Source organism: Schistocerca cancellata, chromosome 4, assembly GCF_023864275.1.
Source record: "Schistocerca cancellata isolate TAMUIC-IGC-003103 chromosome 4, iqSchCanc2.1, whole genome shotgun sequence".
In the NCBI taxonomy this organism is placed as follows: Eukaryota; Metazoa; Arthropoda; class Insecta; order Orthoptera; family Acrididae; genus Schistocerca; species Schistocerca cancellata.
In genome coordinates, this window is record NC_064629.1 from 872264797 (window position 1) to 872283371 (window position 18575).

General features: G+C 42.5%; 1 protein-coding gene across 1 annotated transcript in view; it reads left to right on the top strand.

Annotated features, from left to right (window-relative positions):
* The window catches only part of LOC126184483 (dynein axonemal heavy chain 5), a 976026-nt gene that overhangs the window by 437810 nt on the left and 519641 nt on the right, over positions 1–18575 (top strand). The window contains exon 24 of the mRNA XM_049926874.1: positions 8975–9167. Coding sequence (XP_049782831.1) covers positions 8975–9167 — 193 coding nt within the window. The remainder of the gene's footprint in view (positions 1–8974; positions 9168–18575) is intronic.

The window sequence follows — 18575 nt, forward strand, 5'->3', positions numbered from 1 at the left end:
CGCTATGTCAATGTCGGTGGCAGCCGGCCGCGGTGGTCTCGCGGTTCTAGGCGCTCAGTCCGGAACCGCGCGACTGCTACGGTCGCAGGTTCGAATCCTGCCTCGGGCATGGATGTGTGTGATGTCCTTAGGTTAGTTAGGTTTAAGTAGTTCTAAGTTCTAGGGGACTGATGACCTAAGATGTTAAGTCCCATAGTGCTCAGAGCCATTTGAACCATTTGTCGGTGGCATATAACTAATCCTTCACAGATTGTAACTTTACGTCCGAAACTATTCTGTTTACATTGAGCGTGGCGATTTTATACGCCTGCGTCATTCGGTAGTCCAACTAAGCGCATTCAGTGTCGTCAGACCATGCTGTCTCCGTATCAGTTCCGTAGCGGTCAACAGTGTCCATTGGTTCTTCAATTGGAGGGGCGAGGTTCATATGTACGTCCTCATTCGGGTTGGGGATGTCTGGTTTTCCGATGTCTACCACGCCTTGCTTTCCGCTTCGATCTGTTTTAAGAATTTTTTTGGTACGGGAGAGTTTTTTCTCCATTTCTTGAATCTCTTCAGGGCTCTTTTTTCGTGTTTGCCGTTTAGGTTTCACCGGCTACTGTCTGATCTTGTCTTCCTCAGCATTCTTCAAATCTTCTAAGCGGGTGCTGTTTCGAGCCAAATTGTCGACCATGCTCTTGGTGGATGATGGTGTCAATAGAGAAATCCGTTCACTATGAGGTTGCTCATTCCGGGATGGTTCTTGCATGTCATTCTCAACAGCGGAGGAATCGGAGAATTTGCTGTGGCTCCCAATATCTTTCGGTGTCTGTTGTGTTGAAACCGTTACAGCGGTCACGATTTCCTTAGGTTCGGGTGGTCTAGCTTCTGTTGTGTCAGTGGCGGCAATCTGGGCTTCTTCTCGGGTTGGATGGTTCTCCGAATTCACATCAGGGCTTGGGGTCAGGACTTGGCCGTGGGCAGCCATAGCGTAAGTCGCTGGCAGCGCAGCCACACCAGGCGCTCGCGGCGTCTCGCCATCCGGCAGCTGCGTCACTCAGCGCGGACGTGGCCGGGAGAGTTGCACGCCGCGCACGTCCTCGGCTGGCCGTCGTATATAACGATACCTCGGTATCCACAGACGCTGATGTATGACGGTACATGTTTGTGCAGATCGACCTTTAATTGTCTCACTCCGTTGAGAACACGGAATTTGCGCGCGTTGGACCACCGTTCGGCAACATTGCTGGGAACTTTACCGTACAGTGCTATCACTGCATTTATTTGTTCCGCCGGTACTTCGAATGGTAGTTCGAATATCCTGATCGTTCGTATTCCAAACCCTGCATGTGTTACGGTGACTTCGCCTACGTTTCCATCACAATGTTTAAACTTCATAATTCCTCCGCAAGACTCAACTACGAGGTGCATTCAAGTTCTAAGGCCTCCGATTTTTTTCTCCGGACTGGAAAGAGATAGAAACATGCGCATTGTTTTAAAATGAGGCCGAGTTTATTGTCAATACGTCCCAGAGATGGCAGCACCGTACGGCAGATGGAATTTTACCGCCAGCGGCGAGAATGAGAACTGTTTTAAATACTTAAAATGGCGACGTTTTCCTTACTTGAACAGCATGCAATCATTCGTTTTCTGAATTTTCGTGGTGTGAAACCAATTGAAATTCATCGACAATTGAAGGAGACATGTGGTGATGGAGTTATAGATGTGTCGAAAGTGCGTTCGTGAGTGCGACATTTTAATGAAGGCAGAACATCGTGTGACAACAAACCAAAACAACCTCGGGCTCGCACAAGCCGGTCTGACGACATGATCGAGAAAGTGGAGAGAATTGTTTTGGGGGATCGCCGAATGACTGCTGAACAGATCGCCTCCAGAGTTGGCATTTCTGTGGGTTCTGTGCACACAATCCTGCATGACGACCTGAAAATGCGAAATGTGTCATCCAGGTGGTTGCCACGAATGCTGACGGACGACCACATGGCTGCCCGTGTGGCATGTTGCCAAGCAATGTTGACGCACAACGACAGCATGAATGGGACTTTCTTTTCGTCGGTTGTGACAATGGATGAGACGTGGATGCCATTTTTCAATCCAGAAACAAAGCGCCAGTCAGCTCAATGGAAGCACACAGATTCACCGCCACCAAAAAAATTTCGGGTAACCGCCAGTGCTGAAAAAATGATGGTGTCCATGTTCTGGGACAGCGAGGGCGTAATCCTTACCCATTGCGTTCCAAAGGGCACTACGGTAATAGGTGCATCCTACGAAAATGTTTTGAAGAACAAATTCCTTCCTGCACTGCAACAAAAACGTCCGGGAAGGGCTGCGCGTGTGCTGTTTCACCAAGACAACGCACCCGCACATCGAGCTAACGTTACGCAACAGTTTCTTCGTGATAACAACTTTGAAGTGATTCCTCATGCTCCCTACTCACCTGACCTGGCTCCTAGTGACTTTTAGCTTTTTCCAACAATGAAAGAAACTCTCCGTGGCCGCACATTCACCACCCGTGCTGCTATTGCCTCAGCGATTTTCCAGTGGTCAAAACAGACTCCTAAAGAAGTCTTCGCCGCTGCCATGGAATCATGGCGTCAGCGTTGTGAAAAATGTGTACGTCTGCAGGGCGATTACGTCGAGAAGTAACGCCAGTTTCATCGATTTCGGGTGAGTAGTTATTTAGAAAAAAAATCGGAGGCCTTAGAACTTGAATGCACCTCGTATTTTGTCACGTAAGTTAGCATTCCTCAATTTCACAACTACAACGCTGCTCACTATCTAAAGATGCATTCCAATGACATCCTCTGAATCAAGTTTCACTTCGTATTCCAACCAATCTTCGATTTCGTGTAGTTTAGGTCGGGCGTAATTACGAGCAAACGAGAATTTCAAAGTATCTTGTCTGTTCAAGTGAGCCATCACGGATTCATATTTCAAATTTCAATATATGTAGAATTTCTGCAACGATGCAAGAAGCACTGCGACTTACCACGCCGAAGCACAGCAGACCGCGGCGCACGAAACTCAACACACGTCCACACAGCACGGCTGACGCTGCGAGACTGAAACTTCCTAGCAGATTAAAACTGTGTGCTGGACCGAGTCTCGAAGTTTGGTAGGTTGGAGACGAGGTACTGGCAGAAGTGAAGCTGTGAGGACGGAGCGTGCGTCGTGCTTGGGTAGCTCAGTCAGTAGAGCACTTGCCAGCTAAATGCAAGGTCCCGAGTTCGAGTCTCGGTCCGGCACACAGTTTTAATCTGCTAGGAAGTTTCAGTACAATCATAGATAGAATATATAACTTACATTCTACTGTAGAAAATCGATGTAAAATGATAAAAAATGTGGAAGTCAGGTGGCTTTAAAAATTAATGAGAAATTCGCACTGAGAAACATCACTTGGACCTCTGCCGCGACGTTTTTAACAATTTCCTTTAAAGATGCCCCACAGATTCGTTGCCGTATCCAGATATTCCAGATGCGCCCAATTTACGCTAGAGACCTTTACATTTCCTTGTGTTTTAACTTTCGCTCTCCAGGGGACGTAAATTTACACTCGACTTGGACGCCCCATACACTGCAACTATTTTACCTTAGTTTTAAATCTAAAAAAATACTTTTGTTCTTGTAGCTATAAACAGGCCGGACCATATCGATGATGTCAGGGGATTAGTGATCATGATATCTTCATAGCGACTATGATTACGAAAGTTAATAAATCAGTTCGGTGGACTAGGAGAGTGTTTCTGCTAGACAGAGCAGATAAGCAGTTGTTAGCATCTCACTTTGGCAATGAACAGTAATCATTTAGTTCCAGAATGATGGACTTAGAGGGGTTATGGACAAAGTTAAAAAAAAAAGAAAACAGATTGTAAATCGTACTCTGGACAAGTATGCGCCCAGTAAGTGGATTAAGGACAGAAAAGACCCACAGTCAGGAAATTTCGAAAATGATGAGGAAGCAAAGACTGTTGCACTCTTCGTTCAGAAATGACGTCAGGCAAAGATTGCTTGGAGATTCGTGCGTCTGTGAAAATATGTATGCGCGAAGCATACAGCAGCTACCACCATCATACCTTGGCTAAAGTTGTGGCGGAGAACTTGAAAAAATTCTAGTTCTATATAAAATCGCTGAGCGGGTATAAGACTTTCATCCAGTCACTCGATGACTAGTGTGGTTTAGCAGTAGAAGATAGCAAAAGGAAGGCCGAAGTTTTAAATTCAGTGTTTAAGAAATCGTTCACGCAGGAGAATCGTATAAATGTACTATCACTTGACCATCGTACAGAGTGCTAAATGGATGACACAGTAATAAGCATCCCTCTTGTAGAGAAATAACTGAAAGAGTTGAAAACAAGTAAGTCGTCAGGTTCGAATGGAATCCTAACTCGGTTTTACAAGGAGTACTCTACGTCATTGGCCTCTTAGTTTGGATTTATCACGAATCTCTCGACCAGCACAAAGTGCCAAGCAGCTGGAAAAAAAGCGTAGGTGACTCCTGTACGTAAGAAGCATAAAATAACGGACTCGCAAAATTACAGGTGAATATCCTTAACATCGGTTTGCTGCAGAATTCTATACCATATTGTGGGTTCGAATATAATGAATTTCCTAGAGACCGCTAAGCTCATGCCCACGAATCAGCATGGCTTTAGCAACCATTGCTAGTTCGAAAACCAGCTTGCTCTTTTCCCAGATGATATATACTGCGACCTCTGGATGAAGAGCAATAGGCGGGTTCCATGTTTCTAGATTTCCGAAAAGCATTCAACGCGGTACCCCACTGCAGACTATTAACGAAGATACTTGCACACGAAATAGGCTCCCAGATATGTGACTGGCTCAAAGACTTCTTAAGTAATAGAACCCAGTGTGTTGTCCTCGACTGCGAGTGTTCATCGAAGACAGGGCTGACATCAGGAGCGCCCCAGGGAAGTGTGATAGGACCGTTGCTATTTTCTATATACATAAATGATCTGGCAGAAAGTGTTTGCAGCAATCTGCGGTTGTTCGATGATGATGCTGTTGTGTACAGGAAGGTGTAGAAGGTAAGTGACTGTAGATTGAGAGAAGACGAAAAAAAAATTTGTGGTAAGGACTAGAGGACCAAACTGCTGCCGGCCGGAGTGGCAGAGCGGTTAAAGGCGCTACAGTCTGGAACCGCACGACCGCTACGGTCGCAGGTTCAATCCTGCCTCGGACATGGATGTGTGTGATGTCCTTAGGTTAGTTAGGCTTAAGTAGTTCTAAGTTATAGGGGACTTATGACCACAGCAGTTGAGTCCCATAGTGCTCAGAGCCATTTGAACCATTTTTGAACCAAACGGCTGAGGTCAACGGTCCCTAGGCTTACACACTAATTAAACTAACTTTAAATAACTTACCCTAAGGACAAAACACACACACACACACACACACACACACACACACACACACACACACACACACACACACATGCCCATGCCCGAGGATGGATTCGAACCTCCAACGGGGGGAACCGCACGAACCGTGACAAGACGCCCTACACCGCACGGCTACTCCGCGCGGCTGACACAAGACGACCTAGACAAAATTTCTAGTTGGTATGAAGAATAGCAGCTGGCTCTCAATGTAGAAAAAATGTAAGTTAATGCGGCTGAGTAGGAAAAACGAGCCGGCCACGGTGGTCAAGCGGTTCTGGCGCTGCAGTCCGGAACCGCGGGACTGCTACGGTCGCAGGTTCGAATCCTGCCTCGGGCATGGGTGTGTGTGATGTCCTTAGGTTAGTTAGGTTTAAGTAGTTCTAAGTTCTAGGGGACTTATGACCTAAGATGTTGAGTCCCATAGTGCTCAGAGCCATTTGAACCATTTTTAGGAAAAACGAGCCTGTAATGTTCGGATACCGCATTAGTAGTATCCTGCTTGATACAGTGAAGTCGTTTAAATATCTGGTCGTAACGCTGCGAAGCGATATGAAATGGAACGAGCATGTGAGAACTGTGGTAGGGAAGGGGAATGGCTGACTTCGGTTAGTTGGGAGAATTCTAAGAAAGTGTAGTTTGTTGTGGTTGGCAGGAGAGCCAACACCGTGTTACTAGAGGAAGCCGAAAGGCACGCGTTTTAGCTCACGCAGGCTGGCGTGAGGTCTGGAACAGGACAAGGGAAGTAGAATTTAGAAAAACGGACGTAGTTGGTGGAATACTTAACTTTAATCCATTAATGGTGAACGTCGCTCTTGACGGTACATGATTCAGTATCAATAGTAACTGGTAATGGCGCCTTGCTAGGTCGTAGCAAATGACGTAGCTGAAGGCTATGCTAACTATCGTCCCGGCAAATGAGTGCGTATTTTGTCAGTGAACCATCGCTAGCAAAGTCGGTTGTACAACTGGGGCGAGTGCTAGGAAGTCTCTCTAGACCTGCCGTGTGGCGGCGCTCAGTCTGCAATCTCTGAAAGTGGCGACACGCGGGTCCGACGTATACTAGCGGACCGCGGCCGATTTAAAGGCTACCACCTACAAGTGTGGTGTCTGGCGGTGACACCACATAGTTCATCTCTAAAGGACACCGCATATAGCATGCTAGTGCGACCTATTCTTGAGTACTGCTCGAGTGTTCCGCATCCGCAGTAGGTCAGGTTGAAAGAAGATATCGAAGCAATTCAGTGGCGCTGCTAGATTTGTTACCGGTAGGTTCGATCAGCATGCAAGTGTTACAGATATGCTCCAGGAGCTCAAGTGAGAATTCATTTCGAAGAACACTACTGAGAAAGTTGAGAGAACCGGCATTTAAAGCTGACTGCAGAATGATCCTACTGCCGTCAACATGCATTTCGCCTAGGGACCACGAAGATAAAGAACGAGAAATTAGGGCTCGTACGCAGGCATATAGACAGTAGTGTTTCATCCGCTCTGCCTGCTAATTGAACAGGAAAGGAAAAGAATAGTTGCTGTGCAGGGTACCCTCCACCACGCACCGTACGGTGGTTTGAAGGAGTATGTATGTAGACATGTATATGTATTTGTAACGCGTGCAGTTTGGAATTTTGAGCGCTTCAGAATACGACTCTTCTTAATACTAAAGCATGCTAATACGTATATGTATCTAATTATACACTTTTTATAATCATGACACGCCCATTTCTTCGCGATATCATTGGACACATAACTTTTTAAGGTTAACCAACTTTTATTTTTCTTATCATTTGATTTGCTTCTCTACAGCACGGCGTAAGTTATATATTGCTTCCGTATTTACAATTTAGATATCTGAGCCTCGATTTTCGTGTTTTGTTACGTGGAATATTTGTATGTCTATCATATTATGCGTTTACGATGGCGGTTTCCAGTCCATTAGAAAATGCCCTAATGTAAAGTCCGAAACCGATCTAGGGCTTAATGAAGTTCTTATTAGCGGCTGGAGCGGCATTTAATTAGGGGCAACACCACTGTAACGATCTAAAAAAAGCGATTTCTTGATTTTTTTGGTGGGGGGGGGGGGGGGGGGGGAAACAAGGAAAGTTGATAGAGAAATAATACTTACATTAGTTATTGAACATATATTTAACTAGATCACAAAAAACATTTTGTCGTAAAATAATACACAATGGAGACACTGCAGCAATTCTCCCGAGGCATGTTGAATTTGAGGCGTTCTTGAGATATTCACAGTAACTGATGCCAGTTTGAATCTGGAAAAAAGTTAAAAAATCTATGAAATCTTATTTCAAAGTCGTGGTTAAATTTTCAAATAAGAAGATTGAAAATTGTTGGAGTTACGCTGCATGTCATTTTGAACAATCATATCCCAAAAAAAAAAAAACACATTTGAAGTTTTGAAATGTGTTTTAGATATGAATAAATGTAAAAATTCTACGTTTGGAAAACACTTAACATGAAATCGCCATCCCACGACTGGCCTCTCGTACTCCTTCTGTTGCAGGTAAAATCAGGTCCACTGGTTTATAATAGAACTATTGAAATACCGCTCGTGGCAATTCTATCAACGCACAAAACTCTACAATTCCGTTTAGACGTATTCCATGCGGGCTTATTGCTAGGAAGATTCGACTACTGATTTCATATGCGGTCCGTATAAACTTACGATTTGGTATAATAACGTCGGGGCTGTTTGGACAAGCAATAATTATTGTGAAGCCTAAGCCTAGAGGACATCGTTCTTGCAACGTGACGTCTGCATTGCACGTTTTACATTTCACGTATTGAGCAATGGTGTTATGGTGCAGTCGTGTTTTTCATGGATGGGGTTTGCACCCCTTGTTGTTTTGCGTGGCACAGCACAGGCCTACATTGATGTTTTAATCACCTTCTTTCTCCCAATCTCGAAGAGCAATTCGGGGATGGCGATTGTATCTTTCAACACGATCGAGCACCTGTTCATAATGCACGCTCTGTGGTGGATTGGTTACACGACAGTAACATGTCTGTAATGGACTGGCCTGCACAGAGTCCTGACCTGAATCCTACAGAACACCTTTGGGGTGTTTTGGAACGCAAACTTCGTGCCAGGCCTCACCGACCGACATGGGTACCTCTCCTCAGTGCAGCACTCTGTGAAGAAAGGGCTGCCATTCCCCAAGAAACCTTCCAGCACCTGACTGAACGTATGCGTACGAGAGTGGAAGCTGTCATCAAGGCTAAGGGTGGGCTAACACCATACTGAATTCCAGCATTACCGATGGAGGCGCCACGAACTTGTAAGTCATTTTCATACAGGTTTCCGGATACTTTTGATCACATAGTGTATTTCGTTGAAAATGAGACGTACTAAATTAAAAAATTATAGTGCGTGGAGATTTTTAAACCTACGATTTCTCGAAAGAATTTGGAAGGAAATTTTAAGATTTCCATTTCTGATTTTCCTAATTTGCTCGATATCTATTAACAAGTTACTATTTTCAGATCCATAAGTGTGGGTTGGGAGCTCTTTTGTGTGGCCGTGATTTAGCGTCTCGCGGTGTTTATGGGAGGGGATGCGGCAGGAACTGACGGCGTTCCTGGAGCGGTGGCGGCCGTACGAGTTCCTGTGGCAGACGGAGCGCGGAAAGCAGGACATGATGGCTGCTGGGCTTGCAGAGTTCGAGGCGTCGCTGCGCCGACACGGCGAGCTCGAGGCGCGCCTCAGCGTCGAGCCAGACATGCACGTCTTCGCCAACTGCCTCGCCGTCTCCGCAGGTGCGTAGCACACAGCTCACTAATCTGGATCACGTAAGAGCTGTCTTTTCTTATTTTTAATGTGTAGTTATCCACTTTTGGTTACAAGAACTTACAGCAAACAACACGTTTTGTACTGTCAAAATTATCAATGTTTGAGTACCATCTACACTATCTGATCAAAATTATCGTGACACACCTATGTAATGCGGAACTGTTCAGTAGATGGCACGAGAGGTGGATCCACCAGACGCACCTCATGTATTCATGGACAGGGACCGTCGGGAACTGAGAAGGATGGTTAAAAAATGAAATTTGCAAGAAGAAATCACTCTCCAAAATGCTGCCAGAACTGTAGCTGCCACAGTGATGGTGCAGAGAGAGTTAAAAAGAATGGGGTATAATGGTCGAGCATATCCTCAAAAATTGGATCTAAGCACTATGGGACTTAACATCTGAGGTCATCAGTCCCCTAGACTTAGAACTACTTAAACCTAACTAACCTAAGGACATCGCACACATCCATGCCCAAGGCAGGATTTTATTTATTTATTTCATTAACAGTACAGAGTAACCCACCGCCTTGAAATGTAAGGTGGGTCGTATATTCATGAATCTAATAGCAAAGACTTCTCATTGTTACTGTCTTATTGGTATACAGTTGTTAATGCTTTTTTGAATAATATAAAGAGGCAGAGCTCGAAACTGCGGCCGTAGCATCAGCTCGGTTCCGGACTAGAGCGCCTAGAACCGCTCGGCCACAGCGGCCGGCACCTCTTCATTAGCCACAAATTTTTGTAGTCAGTGCTAAGCGACACTTGAGGTGGTGTAAAGAGCGACGCAACTGGACAGTGGATAAATGGAAACGAGTGGCTTGGATTCATGAATCACGTTATATCCTGTCACAATCCGATGGAAGGGTTTGGGTTTGGCGAATGCCTGGATAACATTACCTGCCATCGTGTGAAGTGCCAATAGTGAAGTATGGAGGAGGTGGTGTCAAAGCATGGGGCTGGTTTTCGTAGTTTGGGTGTGATGAACTTACTGGGCTTAAGGAAACGCCAAATGCAAAAGGATGTGGACAAATTTTATAGCATTGTGTACTGCATCCAGAAGAAGAACAGTTCTGATACGATGATTGATTGCAACAGCACGACAGTACACCCAGTCTTAAAGCAGCATCTGTGAGCCAATAGTTTGTGGACAATAATGTTGCTGAAATGGACTGGCCTGCCCAGAATCCCGACCTGAAGCTAATGGAACACCTCTGGAATGAGTTTGAACGCTGTTTCGCTCCAGACTCTAGCGTCACTACCTTCACTCTTGAGGAAGAAGGGCTGCCATTCTCATAGATACTTCTGATTAGACAGTGTATTCACAATGTTATGGCAACATTTATTACCTAATTGCACTACCCAAAATCTTTCAAATGAAATAAATGGAAAATAGCGATGTATTCTTTTTACATTAAAAAGATTCGTACTGCATTCATAAAATAACAGTAAAACTACAACATGTATGTTTCTACTGGTTTGTTGCAGCTCTCCATACTAGTGTACCCTGTATAAGCCTATTCATATCTGCATAACTACTGCATCCTTCGGAAGCCGGTTACACCAATCAATCATTGCTCCCCCTCTAGCGTATTCACCTCCCTCCCTCCCTCCCTCACTTCCATCGATTAACAAATTAGCTATTCCTTAATGCCTCAGGGTATGTCCTATCAACCTGTGCTTTTCGTTCTTCTTTCCTCTAATTCGATTCAGTGCCCTTTCATTAGTTACTCGATATAACCATCTAATCTTCAGCAGTCTTTTGTAGCACCACATTTCTGTTCTCTCGTTGCCAGCAATGTTTATCGGTCGCGTTTCACTTCTGCATTAGACAACATTTCAAATAACTACATTCTGAAATTAATTGCTAAAACTTAAATTTCTATCTAACGTTAAAAAACTTTCTCTCCGACGGGAAAGCTTCCCTCGGTATTGCCAGTCTACATTTTATATTCTTTGTATTTTTCTGTCGCCTGTTGTATTGCTACCCAAATAACAAAACTCGTGTCGCGTCGCGTGATTGAGTTAGACTACACGCCATTACCCTAATTTTTCTTTTGCTACTATTCATCTTTTTATGTCTTCCGTTCAGCTGATCTCCCAAATCTTTTCCCGTCTCCGACTGAGTTTCAATGTCATTGGCAAACCTGTTTGTTTTACTCGTCGAGTTGAATTTTAATTTCCTTTCCAAATTTTTCCTTAGTTTCCCCTGCTGTGGACTCAGTGTGCAAAATTGATTAACATGGGATATAGGCTACATTCCTTTTTCACTCTCTTCTCAGCTAGCAGCTCGTTTCATGACTGCAGCCTCAAATGTACAATATGTCACTCCTTCTTCTGACCTGTTAGGATAGTTTATGTAGCTTCCCTGTTCATTGACTGTCGTTATCGAACTGTTTTTATTCCTTTAGATTGAATTCTCTCTAGATACGGACTGTTAGTCTTCTCCGGGTCGGTGCGTGGTTCAAATCGTGTTTCACAGTGGTTGGAGTGGAAATAAATCTCATCTGACGCACAGAATGTAGACTTGTTCATGGTTGTTTAAAAACGAAGCTCTCCACTCCTCGAGAACTGTGTACACAAAAAGTTCGTATACTCCGACGTCTGATGTTCCCAGCAATGTGGAAACTCTGAAACATTTCCCTCACAAGATGGTTCTCTGATTAACTGCTAAAAGTGACTTTCGGATAAGACGTTTAGAGCAAAATAACGTCTATGCCTAGGTCACGATATGGCTGTCTGCTACTATTTTCTAGGATTACGCCGCCATGGCAACGGTAGCTATTACTCAAGACGTTGGAAGATACCTCTGTGAATTTTCTCCACCTGTCTTTAGACTGTATTTACGCTAATAGAGGTTAGCTCGAATGCAAACTCCTTACATTGATCTGAGCGCAGGAACCCTATGTTCTACGTACTAGAGCACTGTACCCACGTGGCGAACCCGAATATGCGGTGTTCGTTCCTCGTTTTCGGCATTGCGTGCGGTGCAGAAGCACGAGGCCAACAGTTTCCTTAATCGCCGTCACGTGATCACTCGCTGAGTGCAGGAAAATAGACGAGTGACCCTACCACGCTGCTAAAGGAACATGGACTACACAGCTCCTTCATTAAGTAGTTGCACTAATGAACCTAGCAAGCTTTGGACTGCATTAAGAATTACAGTTCCTTTTTAGCTCCCGAGTTTCCTTCTTTTCTGCAGAGAATGTGTGTGCTGTATACCTGAGATTCACCAATTATTACTGCAGAGACTGCGTATGATTAAGTCCGCAGCTCGTGGCCTACCGGTTAGCATCGCTGCCTCTGGATCACGAGGTCCCGAGTTCGATTTACCAGACGCGACAGGGATTTTCTCCGCCCAGGGACTGGCTTTGTGTTGTCCTCATCATTTCATCATCATTCAGGGAAATTGTGACACAGAACAATGATAACATTGGGAATTTGTACGGGTGCTGATATCCACGCCGTCAAGCTCCCCACAAACCAAAAGCGTCATCATCATCATCATCGTCTGAGTATGATTATGTATAACGAAAATTAAAGTGGTAATCGAATACTATTTTCGGATGTCTTTAATTTATAGCTGTAACGGTAAATTTGCATGAATAAATAGGTGATGAAATAATTCTCACATTCGGTCTCCAGTAAAAAAACGAACCGAAAATGAGACACACCAGTGAGCGAAACGTAAGGACTAAAGTAACTCTCGCATGATGTGTCACTGCCAAGCAACAGAGCTCGATGAAACTTAGTCCTACTATACTACAGAGTTTTGTTCAAAGTCAGTAGTTACATTGAAGTCACAGCTATTCATGATGGTCCTTTGGACCTTACAAAAGGCAGGACATGGTTGTTAATAGGGTGTGTGGTCACCACAGACGGCAGTGCATGCTACACAACGTAATCCCATGTGCCACAAGCTTTGTAATATTGTAGGGTTCTCTATTCTTCCACCAGAGCAGTTAAAAACTCCTGGTTGGTTATTTTTGCACATGGACATACTAAAATACGTCTCTCCAACAACTTCCCATTTGTTCAATGAGATTTAAGTTCGGGTAATGGGCCCTCGAGTACATTCACCTAATATCCTCTCATCAAAATAGCTTGTCCATCTCTGCCATTTCTTGCGGTCGTGCATCAGGGCAGCAAGAAGCAGTTATAAGCGCCAGGTTCTGAACAAATGTAAAGAAAAAGTAAATATTAATTTTTCAATATAAAAACCGTATTTTCTAGACTTATTGTTTTTAAATCCAATCTTTAAATATCTAGATCAAAATTAATGTTTAACAAATAAATATAATCAGTTAACATTTAATATTTAACTATATATATATATATTTATTTATTTATTTATTTATTTATTTATTTATATTTATTCAGTTAAATTTCTTGCAAATTTATCTCTTAAATTCAGTATTAAAATATACAGTTTAAAATTAAAATTTAACAGAATAAATGTATTTGGTTGAAATTTGACATTTTAGTAAATCAATTTATTCTGCAAAAATTTGCTTTTTTTGTAAATATATTCTTTAACTTTTATTTTACGAAAATGAAATTTATCCTCAAAGGTGTGGATTTACATTAATATCATTGTTTAATCGTATTACTTGCTTAAAATCTCAGAAAGCATCATAAGATTTTAAAAAGTTATTTGGAAGATCTATATTCCATAGTTCTTGAGGAAAAACTTCCTTTCTTCCATTCTTTATATAGGTATTCTGCAATTTAACATGACTGAGTGAATTAGTTGATTATTTTGTCACTTCATTTGGAACACAACAAAGATAAGGTAAGGCATTTCAAATTCTATGTAACTACAGTAATTGGCAATATCTAGGTCAAAATTTTGTTTTTCCATTTGCTACCACAATTTTTATGGTTTGCAATTCGAAAGAAAAGATATAGGATTTTTTTTATTTTTTTTACTGTTGTTCTAGCTCTAGTGAGTATTCTGGTTCAAATTTAACTACAGTAACACTGCATTCCATCGATTCTACATCAATTTTTCCTTCCTTAGGAAGTGTGATCACATCTTCAACACCAGTCTGATTATAGTCAGCCCATCAAAAACGGAATCATTAGCACTAGAACGCCAAGTGTAATTACAGTTGAATCCTTCCCAAAAAGTTTCTTGATCATTTCTGAAAAGTCCCTCAAATATTTATTAAGGATAAAGTACTTCACCTTTCTTGTTTTTTTATTTTTCCACTATTAAGGATATGTCCTTCCATGAATAACTCGATGGAGAAATGAAGAAATAAAGGGATGTTCTGTTCTAGATAAAATATTGTTTTCTTTTTTTATGGTGATAACATCGAACAGCTATGCCACGTAACTGTTAATTAATTTTTTATTGGATTTTCCATCGTGTGTTGGATTATCTGTATTATCAGTTCAACAATACTGAAGTTCATATAAAGTTGAGCAGAATTAGGATGAATCCATCCACTAGTTGTATTAATCACGGTTCTCCTGTTGCGGAGAGTTATGTTTAGTTTTTTCATCTGCAGAAAATGAGTAAAACAGCTAACTTTCAATTTTATTCATTTATTAAGAGATTTCTAAAATAAATGGTACAGGAGCACCATTAAAGTAAATTAAATATAATTTCTAAATCCCAGATAGTGTCAAAAGTTGGGATATATATGGGATAATGTTATTCATGAATTATTAGACCCCCTAACTTCAGCATTAGCACAAAACGAATAAATAATATTAGTTTCTCAATAAAATTGGTCGTTGTGTTTTACAAACATTCAATGACATCGATCAAAAGGTATATTTATTTATTCAAAAGGTATAATTTTTAGCAAATTGTTAGCAACAATTCTTTGTCTATCTGGAATAATTTGATTGTTAAATCCCAACACATTTCCAATCCTATCTTCTATATCCATAAATACAGGGTTACTCTAAATTATGGACCCATTTTCAAAAATTCGTATGTATTCAAGTACATACCCAAAATGAGCAAGCTTTATACCAATGAAAAGACGAAGTTTCAAAGTTTCTGGAGAAGGCAGGGATGGACAGTGATGATTTCAGAAGTGGCTGCTAGAGTTCACATAGCAATAAGGCTGTCATTCCGTTTCACTGTCAGTCGTGAGTGAGAGGGCGACTATGAAGCACAAGATTTTCTGCATTCTTGATTTCACAAAAAGTGAGTCGGAAATTGCTGTGCAGGGGGCATTTCGTACCAAATTCGGTATTCAACCACCAACTCACACGGAATTAGTCGTTCGTTTAATCAATTTAAACAGACTGGGTGTGTGTGCAAAGAAAAAGGCACAGGCCGACCATGTGTGTCGAAGGATGATGTCCGACGGAATCAAGGAAGTTTGGCATACTGTTCCAGTAAGTCTATCAATAGAGCCAGTTGAGAACTTGGAATACCCCATCAAACAGCATGGAAAGTTCTGAGACAGCATTCGCTGTACAAGTCCTACTCATTACAACTTTTTCAAGCTCTGAACAGCAATGACAAAGAGAAGCATCTCACATTTTGTGGTTATGTGCTAGCAAAGATGGAGGATTACGCATTTGTACAGCATATAATTTTTAGCGATGAAGCGACATTCCACCTTAGTGGAAAAGTCAACAGACACAACGTTGGTACATGGGGTTTGGAAAATCCACATTCACCATTGCAACACGAAAGAGATTCACCGAATATTAACGTGCTTTGTGCCGTATCCTGTAAAAAGGTTTCTACTTCTACGTCTACATCTACATGATTACTCTGCAATTCACATTTAAGTGCTTGGCAGAGGGTTCATCGAACCACAATCATACTATCTCTCTACCATTCCACTCCCAAACAGCGCGCAGGAAAAACGAACACTTAAACTTTTATGTTCGAGCTCTGATTTCTCTTATTTTATTTTGATGACCATTCCTACCTATGAAGGTTGGGTTCAACAAAATATTTTCGCATTCGGAAGAGAAAGTTGGTGACTGAAATTTCGTAAATAGATCTCGCCGCGACGAAAAACGTCTTTGCTTTAACGACTTCCATCCCAACTCGCGTATAATATCTGCCGCACCCTCTCCCCTATTACTTGATAATACAAAACGAGCTGCCCTTTTTTGCACCCTTTCAATATCCTCCGTCAATCCCACCTGGTAAGGATCCCACACTGCGCAGCAATATTATAACAGAGGACGAACGAGTGTAGTGTAAGCTGTCTCTTTAGTCGACTTGTTGCATCTTCAAAGTGTCCTGCCAATGGAACTCATGTGGATCACCTCACACTTTTCGTTATTTAGCGTCAACTGCCACCTGCCACACCATACAGCAATCTTTTCTAAATCTCTTTGCAACCGATATTGGTCTTCGGTTGACCTTACTAGACGGTAAATTACAGCATCATCTGCGAACAACCTAAGAGAACTGCTCAGATTGTCACCCAGATCATTTATATAGATCAGGAACAGCAGAGGTCCCAGGACGCTTCCCTGGGGAACACCTGATATCACTTCAGTTTTACTCGATGATTTGCCGTCTATTACTACGAACTACGACCGTCCTGACAGGAAATCACGAATCCAGTCGCACAGCTGAGACGATACCCCATAAGCCCGCAGCTTGATTAGAAGTCGCTTGTGAGGAACGGTGTCAAAAGCTTTCCGGAAATCTAGAAATACGGAATCAACTTGAGATCCCCTGTCGATAGCGTCCATTACTTCGTGCGAATAAAGAGCTAGCTGTGTTGCACAAGAACGATGTTTTCTGAAGCCATGCTGATTACGTATCAATAGATCGTTCCCTTCGCGGTGATTCATAATGCTTGAATACAGTATATGCTCCAAAACCCTACTGCAAACCGACGTCAATGATATAGGTCCGTAGTTCGATGGATTACTCCTACTACCCTTCTTAAACACTTGTGCGACGTGCGCAATTTTCCTATCTGTAGGTACAGATCTATCGGTGAGCGAGCAGTTGTATATGATTGCTATGTAGGGAGCTATTGTATCAGCGTAATCTGACAGGAACCTGATCGGTATACAATCTGGACCTGAAGACTTGCCCGTATCAAGCGATTTGAGTTGCTTCTCAACCCCTAAGGTATCTACTTCTAAGAAACTCATGCTAGCAGCTGTTCGTGTTTCAAATTGTGGAATATTCCATTCGTCTTCCCCGGTGAAGGAATTTCGGAAAACTGCGTTCAATAATTCCGCTTTAGCGGCACAGTCGTCGGTAACAGTACCATCGGCACTGCGCAGCAAAGGTATTGACTGCGTCTTGCCGCTTGTGTACTTTACACACGACCAGAATTTCTTCGGATTTTCTACCAAATTTCGAGACAATGTTTCGTTGTGGAACCTATTAAAGGCATCTCGCATTGAAGTCCGTGCCAAATTTCGCGCGTCTGTAAATTTTAGCCAATCTTCGGGATTTCGCGTTGTTCTGAACTTCGCATGCTTTTTCCGTTGCCTCTGCAACAGCGTTCGGAGCTGTTTTGTGTACCATGGGGGATCAGTTCCATCTCTTACCAATTTATGAGGTATGAATCTCTCAATTGCTGTTGCTACTATGTCTTTGAATTTGAGCCACATCTCGTCTACATTTGCATAGTCAGTTCGGAAGGAATGGAGATTGTCTCTTAGTAAGGCTTCTAGTGTCACTTTATCTGCTTTTTTAAATAAAATTATTTTGCGTTTGTTCTGGTGAGTGTGGAAGAAACGGTATTGAGCCTAGCTACAACGACCTTGTGATCAATAATCCCTGTATCAGTCATGATGCTCTCTATTAGCTCTGGATTGTTTGTGGCTAAGAGGTCAAGTGTGTTTTCGTAACCATTTATAATTCGCGTGGGTTCGTGGACTAACTGCTCGAAATAATTTTCGGAGAAAGCATTTAGGACAATCTCGGAAGATGTTTTCTGCCTACCACCGGTTTTAAACAAGTATTTTTGCCAACATATCGAGGGAAGCTTGAAGTCCCCACCAACTATAACCGTATGAGTGGGGTATTTATTTGTTACGAGACTCAAATTTTCTCTGAACTGTTCAGCAACTATATCATCGGAGTCTGGGGGTCGGTAGAAGGAGCCAATTATTAACTTAGTTCGGCTGATAAGTATAACCTCCACCCATACCAATTCACACGGAGTATCTACTTCGACTTCATTACAAGATAAACCACTACTGACACACAAACGCTCCACCACCAATTCTGCCTAATCTATCTTTCCTGAACACCGTCTGAGAATTCGTCAAAATTTCTACAGAACTTATTTCAGGCTTTAGCCAGCTTTCTGTACCTATGACGATTCCCAGAAAAGAAATTAAAAAACAAAATTGGTAAGCTTTTGCTGAATTCTATTGAAAGTTCTGTAATAGGGCCAAGTGGTTAATGACCATTTTTCTT